We start from the raw sequence: 17,642 nt of genomic DNA, 5'->3' as shown, positions 1-17,642 counted from the left end.
AGGTTCACCATAGAGGCCAACATTTTGTATTATAATGCGTTGCTAACCAATGTAGCCGTGTTAATACTAATTGACTGACGTCATTTCCACAAGTTGAGATTGTTTCGCCCGTAAGCGCATCAAGCTTAACAACAGTTGAGAAGCTCATCTTTATCTGTGATCCTGTCAACAGTAGGACTTCCACGAAAGAAGCGAATGTAATCAAGGCGGTTAGTTTATAAACGGTACAGCATTTTGAAAATAGCCATGCTGTGAAACTTTTGACTTTTCATTTATCACTTGATACTTGTCCAGCTTGGAGCCAACACAACGTCTGTAATGAGTCTAAGATACCTGAATTCAGAGATGACAATGGAGGACAGAAGCAGCCGCGCCGGCGGCAGAGAGAGGTTAGGGCTGAGCTTCACGATCGATTACCTTCTGTTCAATAAAGGAGTCAAAGGTTCCAAAGAAGAAGCGACAGGAAGTCGTACAGCAGAGCAGACAGCAAACAACATGCTAAATCATCAGATTCCTAAACCCGGAGAGGTGGGGATTCGCTCTGAGATACAGGAGAAGCGACTACAAAGGTCAGAGACTGAAGAAAGTAAAGTCAAAGAAGAAGAGGAAGGGGACGAAGAGCAACAAGAGAAAAGGGAGGGGGATGTGACGACCACCCCCTCTACTGATATCAGTCCAGAAAAGTCTGAGGACAAACCCAACCAGTCGTACATCACACTTATATCCAAGGCAATCCTGGCGTCAGACCAGAAGAAACTGCTGCTCTGTGACATCTACCAGTGGATCATGGACCACTACCCTTACTTCAAGACTAAGGTATGTTCACGTAAATTCTCCTGTGACAATCTATTTACTCTGCAGGAATATATGGCACTGAAATAACAAGATAGTTGATGTTAAAGCTACAATACAGGGATTGTTGTTTGTGGGCACATTTTAAAAGAATTTTGTCACCTGGTCACAGCTAGGACTATTTGTTAGTCGACCACAAGACAGATAATGAGAACCGATGTTAAGCGTGTTTCATTCAGTCGCAGAAGAACAACATGGCAGCCATTTTCCAAAGTAAAGCAACCTATTTGGCAAGCGTAATCTGTCTGCCTGGTTAGGCAATTAGGTGCTCTCGGGACACTAGATGATCTTCTTGTTGGCAAATTCACAAATAAAGTAATCCTGTTTCTAGGTTGCAAACCGCTTCTGCGTTTACCAGGTGCGACAACAGATCGCATGTAGGCTATTGGATTAAAGTTGTTTAGGTTTGACGTGCTAAACGTGTAATGTGACTTGATGCGATCATATACGGCCTTGACACGCCATGGCACATCCTTCCAGCAACAGGAACGGTGGCCTCCTGAGTAGGCTTAGTGTGCTTAACAAATACCTATGTTAATTTAAATTGGGGACACCTATTGTTTTAACTCTTCTGGATTTGTAATTTGCCTAAGTATATTTATTTTCTCACTCCAACAGGATAAAAACTGGAGGAACAGTGTGCGTCACAACTTGTCGCTGAACGATTGCTTCATCAAAGCCGGACGCAGTGACAACGGTAAAGGCCACTTCTGGGCAATTCACCCCACAAACTACCAGAACTTTTCTAAGGGGGACTACCACTGCAGAAGGGCACGGCGGAGGGTGCGCAGGGTGGTGGGACAGCTTGCCTTTTCCTCCCTGAGCTTGCCCTACCACCCCACCTTCACCCGGCCCCACAGGACGACCTGTTGGTGCTGCCCTCAAACCGAGACCCTCCCTCTGTCCTGCTTTGCCCCCAGACTCTACTGGCCGTGGTCCAGTCTGCAGCCACAGGTGGGCTTCAACCCGGGCCTGCATGCCTCTGTACCCTGATGTGAATAGAGAACTGAAATATAGTTCTATTTGATAAAAATGTTGTCATTAGGTGATGTTGAAATGGTGATGTGGACAATGTTGCATTATATTAAACAATAAGTGACTCTTTAGGAAGTTCAATGATAAAAATGTATGACTCTTATGCAGCTGATGCACCTTTTTCATTTGTATTCTAAGTGTTTTTAGACACAGAATGTTTTGGTATAATCTCATTAAATCATATTGAATTTACACCTGTGTGTGTGTGTGTGTGTGTGTGTACTTGCAGTGCAGATACCACTAAAAGTGATCCCAATGCTAAAATACCACCCGGTGTTAGATGCTAATTACTCAAAGCTGTCGGGATGCAAAATCTTTTGCCTTAAGAGACTCAAATCGGGCTTTCCAAAGCCGACTCCCAAGGATATGAGGCCAGATAATCTGAGCAACCCGAAATAGTTTCAAGAAATAGGAAGCTTATCACACGGTGTAATCCATAACTGCGGCTGCAGAGAGAGAAGCACCACGGGAGGTCAGGGGATGAAGGAAGCAGAGGAAAGGGACGGCGGCAGGGAGAGGAGGGGGCGCTAATTTATTGGACAGAGGTGGGAGGGCTTTTTTAGGGTCTCTAAACTAGTCGGGGCAGAAACATGAAGCAACTGAAACAATGAAAGACATTCTGCAGTTACAATTATAATTTAAAGGGTCTGTTAAGCAGGAACAGTGCAGTTATAAAGTGACTCCAAAATACTGCCATATTAAGAATGAAGTCAATTTCCACCTGTCCGACTCACACATCAATAGTGAAATTCCTCTCTGACTTGCAAAGGTTGGCATTTACATCCACAGTGCTCCAGCCTAAGAGGATTAGGTCATACATTGACTTTTCTGAAGTTTGTTTGTCTCGGCTCATGTGGGCTTCTTATTTGCAAATTATTGAATATTTGAATAAGGCGATATTTGACATGAAATTAGATTCTAAACCCACAAACAACATGTCAGAAGGATAAAGCTTAAGAGAGGGGGAGAGAGAGAGGGAGGGTGTTATTCATGTTTTTTTTTCAGGCGATGCTCATTAGAACAATGACAGATCCATCTAATTAAATTTTGTCTACCAAATCTTCAATGTCAGCAGCTAATTGGAGACCTAATTTGCTTAATTCCCATGAATTGCACTGTGCATCAAATCCTCTTCAATTCACCAGCTTTAAGGCTTTAATTTGGTTGCATATGCTTGGTGTACACACACACACACACACACACACACAACACACACACAACACACACACACACACACACACACACACACACACACACACACACACACAAACAAACAGACCCACACATCTAAATAACAAAACTAGTGTATATTGTTTTGAATTATGTACTTTTTTCTGCTTTTTTGTCTACATTTGAAATAATATGTTAAAAAATTGACTGTTTTTCCTGTTAGAGATCTTAAAAACATAATTTATGTTTGACAAACTAACACAACATTATAATTAATTACATTTCTACAAAAATGAGATTGAGGTCACAAGCTGTGTTTGTGTTTGTGTGTGTGTGTGTGTGTGTGTGTGTGTGTGTGTGTGTGTGTGTGTGTGTGTGTGTGTGTGTGTGTGTGTGTGTGTGTGCGTGTGTGTTCATATGTGCATGTCATTTGCTAATCTAATGGGATGGGCGGCGGGGTGCAGGGGGGCCGTAGATTAAGGCACAAAGATTTGTTCCTGATTAGCAGAGAGTGAGGTAAGAAGATCAGTCCTGCTGAGATGGCGATGAAACATTATGGCCGTGTTTTAATCCAACACATTTACAGCAGCATTCCAAAGCTGATTTCCGTTAGCTTACATGTATCTCATCGATTTGACTATAGACTACAACAGTAAAAACATAGGATAAAACATGCAAAGTTAGATAGATCAAAGAGATACACAGTAACAACAAAAAAGGTGGGTTTTCAGCTTGTGGCTCGGTTTGTGTGAAATATGTTTAGTTAGCAGCATGTTTGAAATTATTCAACCCCACCTATTAAACAAATGTAATTAACTGTCTGTCTGTTTTTGTCTTTTTTTAAATTGATGAAATTAACTCAGTGACACAGTTGGTTACACTGACACATTGTAGTTGGAATAACATAAAAGAGTTTGATTTTATTTAAAGTCGTAATGCTAAAAAATTACCTGGCTGAATTAATTCGATGTATACACAATGTAATAGTCACAGTTTTTCATCTGAGGTACAGCCTAACATTACTAACATACTAATTACATTAATTAGTATGCATGTCTCGCAGCACACTTTTAACAAAACACACTGCTTCCTTTTTTAATTTAAGTTAGAGCTGCAGTGCATTAAAACTACTAACGGTAATAAATCATCCCCACCAATAATGTCTTACTTGCAACTCTACAACTGTTTTATTTTTATTTATTTAGAAATAGTTCTGCAGTGCAATTGGTCAGGCACTAATGAACATCTATAACTATAACATCTTTCTTTTAATGTAGTTTTATTGCTGCTGTAAAGGCGATTTTAGGTAGACTATACGTTGTAAAAAACACATGCCCGTACTGTATTTAGACAAGCATATTAATATCTGTATTTTGTAAAATTGCATATAATAAAAAGGCTTGATGTCAGTAGAAAAAACCATAGACAGAGAAAAACATAGCCCAAGATATAGGAGAAAATTAGATAATTCAAGTTGAATAAGAATTATTTTTAAGTAGACGGTACAAAGTTATGAATGGATATAACAACGTAATTGAAAAATTAAATCTGTAAAACTACTGTTCGTTTGACCTCCTTTTAGTAAGATTTGTAAGTTTTATTGTGTTGTTTAGTGCTGCAACTGAACGTGAACAACTCTCAATAGGCCCAAAGCCTGGAGCAGTCCAAATTGCTAAGTCTATTAGAAAGCATGATTGCACAGAAGTAAATGTAGTATTTAAGGCTTAGGAAGCGCTATAGTTGAATCAAAACCAGCTGCTATTTTCTGGTTGTGTCCCACCATGAACAATAGCCCGGCGTTACCTCGGCTTCAAAGGCTCCATAATAGTCAATCGATCAGAATGCGAGGCGCTATTCTGCAGATTACTGTTCACAATAATTTGCCTCCTAGTGCACCGTTGCCATATTTGAAGCAATGTTTTATTGCCTTTTTTTTCATCTGCATCTGTCATCCCCGAGGTTCGCTGTTTGATCTCTCCCCACCAGAGTGTGCCTCCCCCGGGTCGCGTTGACCTGTTGATTGGCAGCTGCGATCAGACATATGGTGGGACGAGGCATCGACCGCAGCTCCCCGGAGACAAAAGCAGACTAGTGGGGTTCTTCCCCCCTCTTTCCCCGCGCGGAGGAGCCGGGCGAGCAGCACCGAGGGAGAGAACTCATCCGGCCGCTAGATGGCGCAAGGTGCAAGCAAATACACCCATCACCGTTTCCACCATTTAATGTGAGTGGAAGGTCTTTAGTTTTTCTTTTAACGCATAGACAGTTGAAATCAAGATATAGGCTGCATTATTTATCAGGAATTGATGCGAATTTTGTCTACCCAAATGTTGTTATGCTTTGACATAAAGATATTTCTTCTTCTTCTCCCTTTGAAGTGACACTTTGACCCCTATAATTGGGCTGAATGGCAGGGTGGTGCAGCTATGTAAGCAGATCAAATATGGCCACTGATGTAGCAGGCCAATAAAACAAAGGGGATGTGTAGAAGTTGTTTTCTATTTTTCTTTAAAGCATAGTCAGTTATTGAAATTAAGATATAGGCTGCCTTATTTACCCTTAATTTAGGCGAGCTAGAGTCCCAAATGTTATTATCATTAACATAACAGATGTTTCTTCTTCTAGTGACACTTTGACCCCTATAATTAAGATATAGGCTATAGTATTTATTATTTACACTTAACATAGGCATATTTTAGACTACCCAACTTCTATATTTCATTAACATAAACACAGTGGTGGAAAGTAACTAAGTACATTTACTCATGTATCGCAATGAAGTACTCTAATATTTGTACTTGAGTATTTCCAGTTAATGCTAATTTATTCTTATCTTAACACACAAAGTTACTTTGTACGTATACAAACATGACATGCTAATATGGCATAATGCAGTACTGTACTACTAATCTACACAATATTTCAAGTATACATTTGTTCAACATTGACCAACTACAATACTAAAATGCTTTTAAAAGCAGGATAATATAATAACCATGATAATGTAATTCTGTGAAAATACAAATTATTCATAATGAGTACTTTTACTCAGTACATTTAGCTGATGATACATCTGTACTGTATATTATCCTGAAATGGGCCATTGTGCAGAATGAGTACTTTTACTTCTTGTACTTCAAGTATATTTTTATGCTTATACTTTTGTACTTTTACTTAAAAGTAAACGTGCCTTATGATTAATGTGCCTTATGATTAATGTGGATGTGGCAAACCCTATGTTCGCTCAGTGTTCATGCCAGGCTTCATGCTGCCCAGCTGTTTGTTTCAAACCAGCAGGGACTAGCCGGACTTCCAGTGAAACACACAGATGTGCTGCTCAACCTGGTGTGTGTGTGTTTGTGTGTGTGTGTGTTTGTGTTTTACGGTGCATGATTTTAGCATGCAGAATGCAAAACACCCCCATCTCTCCTCTTATAGAGAACGCAGTGTTTCCATGGTGATGCATCCCTGGCCAGGGTCTTGCAGTGACCGCACTGACCCTGGATGGCGACCTCTGACCTTTAGGCCATGGCCAGGGTCAAGAGGTCGGAGATGGCCGGAGGGCAACAAGAGCACTTCCATGATTGGCACTCTGACATCCTGGCTACCTCCCTTCATCTCAGCGCTCACCTTTCTCCCAGTTAGCACCTCTCGTTTGCATATTTTAAAGAGTGGACACCCTCGGCTGCAAGAGGGTCGTCCCTCTGTTTAACATATTAGCAGGTAGCTTGTTGTATGCCCACGGCAATGCTCAATATCATTTGCATTCAATGCTGCTATATGCTCTAGGTGCGTCCATCACAGCTTTAGTGTAAATTGTGTTGAGAAAATGCAATCTCCAGCATGCTAATATCCCACATTATGATGGTTATGATAGCAGAATTCCCATGCCCCGTGCAATCCACTGTATGTGAGGATATTTATAGTTCTTCATGTTATAGTGTGTGTGTGTGTGTGTGTGTGTGTGTGTGTGGTGTGTTGTGTGTGTGTGTGTGTGTGTGTGTGAGTGAGTGTGTGGTGTGTGTGTTCATTTTGATGGGGGGAAGGGCAATGCACCACACCGTGGTTCTTCTCGTGGGGAATAATTACAGAATTGTGGGTACTAAAAGTCATGTGACCCTCGCCTTCTGCTCCCAAATAATTTATCCCCCCGGCTGATAGCTCGTCAATATCAATTTATTAATTTAACAGTTCTGGACTGATAAAAGGTAGTGTGCACTGTTAGCTTGCTGAAATGGGGAATAAGGATGAATTTTACAGTGCAGTGGTGTGAGGGGAGAGACTGGAGGAGAAAGTGAGGAAGAGAAACGGCACAGTGGTGATCAATGGCAACACAGAGGAGAGAGATGCATATTCGCCGTGAAGAAATGGGCCACCATCGCTCATATCCCTTGGCTATTGAATGAAAGTTATGAAAATTAATATACTTATTATCACCATATTAAAAATTAAGATTGAAGACAGCACGCTCGTTGTATTGATATTCAAACGTCTCCGATAAATTGATCAGCACAACCCAGTATTTCGCCAACCTCTTCAGGTTGATCCAAGAGGAGAAAAAAAATGTGTTGCAAAAAGGGCTTTTAAAGATTTTAATTAGTGACACGAAGGAAACCCCTTTTGTCTTGTTAAGAGGTGTTATCTAAGATGACCGTTCTCTTAAAGATGCCCCGTACAAAACACATAAATGCTACCTCTTACATGTAACCCCTCTTGACCTCCCAGCACTTCCTTTGCATCCTGATTTTTTAAAAAGGGTAATGAATATACATCTGGCATAAGGAAGAACACATATATCATCTAGTGTCCACCACAAAACAGTCAACCTGGAACCTAACGTATTCCCAGAGCCATTACATAATATCCCCGAAGGAGGCTAAAAGGTATTTTAACAAGACCCACTGCTCTATGACCTTTGACCTATTCTCAGTTGACCCCGAGCTTCTGACCCCACTTACAATAGCCAGTGGCAGTGCTGGACACACAGGTCCTGCACACTTCCTGGTGCGAGAAAACAAAAGAGGGAGGTTCATTTACAAATTGATGCATGTGAGGATTCAGCATTTTCTGTCGGGGGCTGACAGCTTTGTTCAACTTGTGGATCTATCATCCTATCTGTGATTCCCCCCCCCCCCCTCCCTTTATCCGTACAGGAACATCGGGAAAAGAAACAACCACTAAAATCTGCTCGCATCTTGTTGTTCTGTGTGTCGCTGCATTATATAATCCTTTCTTCTCAGCAGGCTCCGAGGCTCCCCTCTCACGGACAATCACTGTAGTGGATTCTCCTCGGGTCTTGGAGAGCTGCGGGGTAGCGAGTGTCAATAGAAGTGGAGTGTGTGAGTGTGAGAGATGATAGACTGAGGTTAAGAGGTGTCAACACAGAAAGAGAGAGGGCTCGAGAACTCTTCACCAGAGCCAGCCTGACACTCTGACACTCTCCTCAACCTCTCCTCTGATTAGCCTCTCTAAAGACGCCATTGAGACACGGATGCTTCACACAGAAACATAAGCACACACACACACGGCAATGATGCGTCTGTATGAATCCCATTCGCTCTCCTCAAAGTCACACCACTCCTGTCTGTCTGACACACATCAGCTCTGAGGTGTGGAAACCTGAAGATGTGTTGTTCACAGGCTCAGAAACTCTCTGAAAGGTTCTGGCAGTCAGGAATGGATTTGTTTACACCTCTGATGTGCTGTATATGTTCAGCCAAGTGTAAGATACAACAGTGCCATCCCACAGGGCTTTGCACCTGTCAGGTGGTGTGGGTGCTACATACAAACTGCAGAACACACACACCGGCATACATTGTCACTCTAATGCAAACACACTAAACCACTAGCCTGAACACAACACGTATAAATGTGTAGAATTGCCAGTTTGTCCGTCTTTAGAGATGCACACATCTCTCTGATTGTCTCTGAGCTAGATGAGACAGTCAGCAAACAATATACAATATGTTATAGTCTGTAAATGCAACACTCTCAGCCGCACTTATTTTGGTTTTGTAAATGTATAAGCTATAAAACTGTTAAAATGATAAATCGATAATCAACACCTGGACTCTGCTGGTACTTTTCTCCACTGGGAATTAAAACGGATTCTGGTTAAGTAATGAACTATTGTTGAGTTATTTCTGACTTTGATTTGACTTGGTTTGGTTTTTTTAAAGGGTGTTTTATTGGTTGGTTGAGTTAGGGGAGATTTAGCTGTTCTCAATATACTCTAAAGTATCTAGCCATGCAAGATGGTATGACTTCAACATCTGCAAAGGCTTTAGCCCAGGCAGTATGAAAGAATAAAGAGCTTTTTGAACATTAAAGCATGGTAACCAATGTCACAGTAGAGACACAAAATACAAATATGACCTAAACATGAGCTTCTCCATTCCTTTTGTGGGAGAATATTGACAACGACACTCAGAAATCAACCACCATACTAAAACCTAGAATTAGTGTTGAGTGTGGGTTCTGGTTTTTTCCTATATTTCCTTGCGTCACTGCTGTGGTTCTAGAAACTGTTAAGTGTGGTATCAGACACTAGCGTCATTCCAATGGGCTCTTCTTTGTGCTTAACATTAAGCCGAGCAGCTGAAGAGATGATTGTGACATGGCCTCCCTCTCCATCATGCTTTAGCACAAAGCAAATGGCAGTTCTCAAGTGACCAGACAAAACTGTGCAGAAATAGAGATATAATACACACCCTGTGTGGGCTATGGATCGCAGAATGTGAGAACAGTGCATGAGTCAATACCTAAATGAAGAAAGATGCTGATGTGAACATAGATATATGACTCATATCTGTAAGAGTTGACATGCAGGCAGGCAAGGTTCATGAATCTTAATAATCAGAGATGAGAAAACAAGTATGTTGAATGCTAATACCAAGATACAACATGTCAGTATTTAAAAACAAATAGCCGCGTTGACAGCGATGGATATAACACCACCGACCAACTGGTGCCAAACCAGCGCCTTTCTCTCTCTCTCCCATCCCCTCCCTTTCCTCCTCAAAACCTGTGAGGTAGAAAATAGGCAGAGTATGAAGAGGTGGGGATGGAGGGAGATAAGCTGAGGTGGAGATAGAGACAGGTGAAAGAGGTGGATGTGAGTCATAGCACATGCTCCTCTCGGCCTTCTCCTCGCCAATGGTTGTTTTATTAGCCCTGTCAGATTGTAATTTGCCAACTGGTAAACACACAGAACGAGCTTAATTAAGAATTTTTGAACAGGGATACGGTCAAGTCCGGAAACATTAGAGAGATGCCAACCGGGTGTCGTAAAGATTGATTGAGACGCAGGATGGAAGGAGAGGTGGTTGGAACAGAGGGTGGAGGGAGGGGGGCGGGAGTGGTGTGAGTGATACAAGTGAGGGGTATTCTGTGTTGCTCGGGGCAGTAGGGTGAGATAAGTTTGGAAAGATAGGACAAACGATTTTTAATGCATTAACAACCCTGGCTGTGCGAGGCAATAACAAGGACAAGATCAGCGCTAAATGTTTGACATCCTGCTTCGAGATCAATGCATCCCGGACAGGGCACACAGGCTTAGGCCGCATATTCACCTCCACAGATAACACACACATATACACACACACACACACACACCTGCTTTTACAGGGCACAGAGCATGTGGGTGGGTGCATGAGTTAACAGCCTTCAAACCTCAGGGAGATGTGTGGAGAATAAAAAACAATACCTATATCCATAACAATATCCGCAGGTAAAAGCATCTTTAAATCAAAAACAGAGAGGGAGCATCTGGAGGAGATTGTTGAGAGCTGTGCGGACTGCGTAAAAGCCCAGCAAACTAAAAGAGTAATGAGCCTATCCATATCTCCCCATAGACCTTAAGTTTGCATTCAATACATTATTTACAGCTGCATCTTTACTGAGGTATAGGTTTTCTCTCAGGGTGTTTACAGACTAGTACTCTAACTGCTTTCCATTGCCTGCAGTTGAGTGGAGCAACCTTCAAAAGTGATGCTTCCAGCTTGTTTCCTCGCGTTTACACGCCTGCATGTTTTACATAAAGCCCAGAGTTATACTGTTGGATGTTTGTGAGAGAGGCATTTGGAAAATAGGAATTTAATTTGCACTTTTTTGTTTTGCAGATAGACATAAAAGAGATTTGAAATAGGTCTGAAAGGTAACTTGGGGGAAAACTTGGTAAGTAGTTAGATTTGTTCTTGTTTTATTTATACTGTTCTTCTTAGTTTAACTCCTTTTCCTTTGACATAAGCAACTGTTTCCCCGTGTTACTGGCATATTCAAACATTTCATTTAAGTCGGATACCTGCCAATTTCACCAACAATTATCTCACCATCACAATCAAAATGTGTAGGTTTCTTGTAAGTACTGCAGATTGCCAAACTATTTTTCCCATAGTGACTAAAAAGATATGGAAAGTGCTAGTCGAGCCCTGTTATGGGGTCACAACCCAGCTAACCCTTTATCTTACAGATGTATTCATGTTTCACATTTATTTTGTCTAAATTGTTGCCCAGGTTCTGAATTCGGCTGTGGTTTCAGAGTATCTTTATATCTGAGGGTTATGTGGGTGATTGAGGGTAAACCCAAGCTTTGAATATGGCTCGCTGTATTAAATTGGTTTAAAGATATGGCCAAAGAAATCGATATTGGCAGGAATTCAGAATTGAAGACGTGCTACTGTAAATGCAGTACATTCAATCTGCATGCATGTAGCTAGGCACATTTGAGGAGGGTTAATGTGATGTCAGCTGCAGGATTCTGCTGCAAAGTGTTTGTCTGTGCGCTGATCTGAAGGATTCTTTTTATAATAGGCTCCCCTCCTCACTCCTCCTCTCGCTGCCAGAATACACTGGAGCTACTGTAGCCGAGAAGTCCCTGCTCTTCCTTGTCTTGTGGAGTTCAGCCGCTCTCCTCTAAATACTGTAACTTCTGGGAAACGGGGAGGTCTCAGTTCTCAGCACAGCAAGCAGACTGTTTTCTCCATCACTTTATGACGCTCCCTCTTCGCTCCGTCTTTGTCTCTACCTTTTCAAATAGACTATTTGTCATCTCTGAAATATGAGCATTTTAAAAATTAAACCTGGAGCCAACCCCCACCCTAACTCCCCTCTAGTTCTCACTCTCAATTCCCCAGACTCTGGCCAGCTACGATCAATAGCCTATTGATCCACTCTCTCCATTCCATTACACACCAGGGCCAAAAGAGCCAACCATTTCCCCTGAAAAGCTGATCTATGGAGCATGTTTGCACTGGTAAGGTTTCTCTAATTTCAGCGGGTTGTTATTAATAAGGTAAGATGTGAGTGCTTTGCTGCTCTCGGTAAGGTTGAGTGGTGAGAGCAGCTGAGAAAGGAACCTATGCAGTTTTTTGCAGTTCATTGCACTGAAGTAAAGTATGGTTCTCCACTTAAGTCAAATAGGGAAGGTGAGAGCATTACCACATACGTAGAAAGTGATTCTTTTCCCAGTTGTTTCTACTTCATTTCTCTCCCCCGCATCTTTCTCCTCTCTCGCTCTCTCCTCTCCCATAGTAGGACAATGCTACGGGCAAACTCAATACTGCTAAAGAGAAAAAAAGAGAAAGCTATTTTTTAGCCTGTTATTATATGAGCTGTTGTGAGGAGGAAAACAGTGTTTGTGGGAAAGACAGAACATGCCAAGGTGCTGATAAGAGAAAGATTGGGTGGGAGAGATACAAAAGGAGTGAAAAAGACTGAGAATGATGGTGGTGGGCTGTGTAAGGGAGAGTCTAATGGAGATGGATCAAACGAAGGTGCGAGATAAGATGGGGTAACAGTGAGAAAATGGCTGATGTCTTGACCACAGGGATCTAGCTGTATGTCAGGAAGACGGCTGCAAAAAAGATGTGTTGATAAGGTTTTTGAAGGTGTTGCATGTATCAAAACACTCTGATTGTTACACATTGAATTGATATGTAGTTGTTTTCGTCTGCTTTTCACGTCTGCAATTGAGCATTTCCCTCTTTTAGAGCACTTCACAGAGATACTATTAATACCTTCTTAGGCAGCTTTGTTTCCACCCCTGTGCATGCTCTCTGTGGATCACTCTGATACACCACAGCCATCTTTCACTCCAGCTGCCGATGGTTTTCTGATGGACTCCCTCTCCCTAACTTCTTTCCGGGCTCACCTCTGTGCCTGCTGTCAGTCAACCTGCGAGACTCCTCTTATTGGCTGGCTGAGATGCTCTGTTGATCAAATGGCTGGGCCGTGCAATTGGCCAGAGAGCTCAGGGGGGAAGGAAGGAATTGATTTATCTGTGGTATTAGGGGATCAATTAATCCCCATTGTGTGTGCCAGCACAGATAGTCCGATGTGTCTTATTTGGTATGGCTTGTTTCTGCTCGGCCAAGATAAGAGTCTCTCCCATCACTTCGCTCTATGAGCAACAAATCAAATCAAACCGAAAGGGGTGACGGCACGCAGAGGGTTCCTCCCCAGGCTGTGGCTGGCTGATCACAACAAGGAAAGGCCATCAATATGAAAAGTAGTCTGTGCAGAATAAATGCTGCTCATTTCAGGGCTGAGACTTCTGCCCTGTTGCCATGACAATCCGGCATGAGGATATAAACATCTTAAATAACTGGTATTGTCACATGACCCCATTTACAATTGATCAATGATGTCTAACTCAAACAACACAGAAATACAGTGTGCATACGGATAGAGCTGCGGCCATTAAAGGATATGATCACAACATGTGAAATAATGCTCTGTTAATGTTGTAGTAGAAGTAGAAACTTTATTTATTTGTTTTCACTTTTAAACAGGTGTTTGTATTGCTATGAGGTGATATATCCATTTACCTTTAAGATTATTAATGTAATATGATGATGTTTAAACAACGTAAACAACTTTGTTTCAGTAGCGTTTATAAAGTACTGGATCCTGAAAGTGCAAAGTGGTCACACGTTGGTTAACTCTATTAAGTGGTCTAGCCTCTCAACTTTATACAAACCACTGGCTGGTGCAACATGGTCATAATGCTCATAATTACAGTCAGTGCGGTGCTCGCTTTGCTCAACAAATCCAGCTAATGTCAGCTACATTCAACTGATGGGGGCCAACGTAAATATATATTGCCATGTTCTTCATGGAATATACATATTTCTGGCAGTGGCTCAGTCAGTAGGGGCTTGGACAGGGAGCTGGTTGCCGGTTCAAGTCCCCGACCAGACCTAAAATATGGAGTGTGGACTGCTACTTGGAGAGGTCCCAGTTCACCTCCTGCCCTGCCGTGGTGCCCTTGAGCAAGGCACCGGACACCCCCCTTCCCCCCTCACTCCCATTGCTCCCCGGGCGCTGTACAATAGCTGCCTATGCTCCTAGTACTAGACTCCTGGTACTAGGATGGGTTAAATGCAGAGAACAATGTCACTGTGTGCTGTTTGCTCTGCAGGTTTTGAGATCTTTCAAAGCCCACATTCCTCCCCATCTGTTGGATGGCCAGCCAAGGGTTGCATATTGTTTCGCCTGTGATCTATCACTGCTTCTTTTAGCTTTTTGTTGTTCTTTGGTTTCTATCATTGTTGATCCTGCCTCATTATCAGTTTTTCAAAATATGTCAAAAGATGAATTTTCTAAAGAATGATCTCCTCCTGATTTTTTTAACCGCCTAACTCCTAGCTTAACTTCATTGTAACTTCGCCTTTATACTAACCAACATGTGATTTTGAGGTAGATCAAATCTGGAAGCAGGCATTAAGACGAAAAGCCGTTTTCATTGTTGATGTTTATGTTTGCTTAAGTAGGTCATATGAAGGATCAGCCTTAAATTGAGACTGTTTCATTGTCACTTTCTGCCATATTCTGCAGAACCTATATTAAATAAATCAATTAGTGATCGGAAGAAAATACAAGGCCACACATGTAACCATCTTTCAAGCAAAATGGCCCCAAAATGGCGGCTCCTGCTTTCATATTGTCACATGATTGTATTGGGTTTTGGTCTAATGGTCAGACAAAACATAATCTGAGGAAGTGTCCTTGAGCTTGTAATTTCTGCCATTTTATAGACCTAACTGTTAATCGATGAATGGACAAATTATTCAAAAGATTAATCGACAATGGAAATCATTATAAGTTGCAGGTCTACATGCGGCATCTTAATCGTATATGATTCACATAAAGATATGGCACCAAATGCTGAGAAACCAGGAGAAATGCAAGCGACATACTGTACTGCACATCTCTGAGAGGGAATGCAATCATAGCCAGGGGAGGAAGGGAGGAGGGTCAATGGGCCGATGGTTGCTGATTCTCAGTCCGAGATGACAGTGAAAAGAAAAAGTAAGAGAGACTAGGATAGAAGTGGGTGCTAATTCCTACTTTTCAGTTTAAATAAAGATTGGAGCTGGATAAAAGCCATTAAGGTAGAAATCAGACAGGGCATGCTATGTAGGACAAGAGCTGACTGCAGGGAGGTGAGTGGTGGGATCGATACTCAGTCGATGCGCTCAACACCCAGCTCTGCACACACACACCCACGCACGCATGCACGCACGCACGCACGGGGGCATGTGGTATTGCCGGGTATCTGCATGTTTGTGTGTGTGTGCAGCAGTGACTAATGGAGAAAGAGAGGTAGCCCGGGAGAAAGAGTGCATGCAATATACAATTAACTCTCTTCTGAGTGAGGGAATATTAAACACAGGCTTGTGCGGACTGTAATTTGTAGTGATAAAAGTATTAAAGTAAAGCGCTCGGACAAAGATGGAAGGGAGGACAGCTGCACAGATGGATTTATTTTCGGGAGGCACGATACAGTTAACAAAGATAGATGTTTCAAAAGAGCGTCTTCAGCCCGAACTGGAGCTCCAGTACGACTGCAATCACTCTGCATTCTGTCCTCCTCTCCTCTCTCCCTCTTTCTTTTACCTTCCCTCCCTCCTTTTCTCTCCCCCTGCCTCCCTTCCTCTCTCCCTCTTTCTTTACCTTCCCCCCTCCTTTCTCTCCCCCATGCCTCCCTTCCTCTCTCCCTATTTATTTTACCTTCCCTCCCTCATCTCTCTCCCCCCCCCTCCTCTCTCCCTCTCTTTCTTTTGCCTTCCCTCCCTCCTCTCTCTCCCCCTGCCTCCCTTCCTCTCCTCCTCTCGCTCTCGCTCTCTCTCGTAGAATTGATCGACTATGTCTCCTCAATCCATCTCTCCCTCTGTCGCTTAGCAACGGGTGCTCTATCGGGTATGGAGGGTGGGAGTTTCACTAGGGGAGGGGTGGGAGGAAGAAGGGAGAAAGAGGGGGCATGTATAGGCAGTGGTGGGTGAGGAGGGGGGGTTAAGCAAAAGCCAATTGTACTTGATTCCAGATTTATTCTGACTGATACATGTTTCCCTTTCATACTCTCTGTGTGTGTGAGGTTGTACTGCTCGCCTGATGAATGTAAAAAAAGATTTACAAGACGACAAAACGATACTGGCATTGGAGAGATTTTTCACTATTTATACGGGCTTAAAAAAACTCATGTGCTGCAGTTGTAGCAAAATGTTTGATATCAGTGCCAGGATGACTAGTAGTAGGTCGTTTGTGGTTTGTGTGAGTGTTGCATATCCGACTGAGTCCATCACTTTCCCTGCAGCTGTGTCACTGCATCATACAGAGAGCCGTCTCTGTGAAAATACAAAAGCACACTGGTGAGAGCCTGGATTTTAAATATATCTACGCCTCCTGTATTCTGTCTTAAAAACACAGGGAAAACAGAAAGAAAGGAAAAACATCTAGGGTGTTTTTGGCTCATTACACTCAGCGTTTAAATAAACCCTTTTTGGTTTTACACTCAATTTTATTTATTTTTTATCTTGGAGCAAAATAAATCAAATACAGGAAGGTAATACACCCCGGTGGCCATGAGCATCATTGTTAGTTGCATGAATACAATTCAAAACAAAAAGCTGCTAAAGTGTTCTGTGTGCAATCCCTGTATTAACATGCATGTGGGAATAAGAATAAGTGTAGAGCACGAAGCATTGTTCTGTTTTTAAGACCTTATCCTTTTGATCTACACTTAACGTCTGATCCCCTTTGAGGAATGTGTAGGCTATTCTTTAAGCCTAATAAATCCAGCGTTAGCAGTGCTTAAGATAACGAAAAAGCTGTTGGTTTAAAGCAGGAGGCAGGGGGAGAAGAACAATGAATAATTGCTCTTAACCAGCTTCTGAGATAATACGTACACATTACAATCTATAATCATTCTAAGCCACGATCTATGAAGCTGAATAACGTATAGATATTAGGCCCTCGTCTCAAAGCTGTTTATATACATCCCCAATACAATCTATGAGCGCTGTAATCCAGAATCTAAAAGCAGAGAAGTACAAACGTGTGTGTGTTTTTGTGCAGAAACTAAACTGCTATAGATATATTCATACATTCAGACCTTTTGTGTAAATGCATTCACACACACTTGCAGAGTCACACTCCACAGTGTGTTCAAACATGTCACAGAGGTGTTGATGTTGTGCTTTCTCAGTAATCCTGCACCCCATGTGTTACTCTCCATACATCTCACCCAATAGCTGCACATGCTGGGAAATTACATTTAATAATTACTGCAATGATACTGTCGGTTAAAC

General features: G+C 42.2%; 1 protein-coding gene across 1 annotated transcript; it reads left to right on the top strand.

Moving 5' to 3' along the window:
• Positions 1 to 345: 345 nt before the first annotated feature.
• Positions 346 to 1,845, top strand: foxq2 (forkhead box Q2). Its single transcript, XM_034216249.1, has 2 exons — positions 346 to 816; positions 1,471 to 1,845. Exons 1-2 carry the CDS (start codon positions 346 to 348, stop codon positions 1,843 to 1,845), a joined length of 846 nt encoding a protein of 281 aa, XP_034072140.1.
• Positions 1,846 to 17,642: the final 15,797 nt, after the last annotated feature.

The sequence above is a fragment of the Gymnodraco acuticeps genome, unplaced genomic scaffold (genome assembly GCF_902827175.1).
Source record: "Gymnodraco acuticeps unplaced genomic scaffold, fGymAcu1.1, whole genome shotgun sequence".
In the NCBI taxonomy this organism is placed as follows: Eukaryota; Metazoa; Chordata; class Actinopteri; order Perciformes; family Bathydraconidae; genus Gymnodraco; species Gymnodraco acuticeps.
Note: the sequence above shows the minus strand (reverse complement) of the source record. Positions and strands in the feature narration are given on the sequence as shown.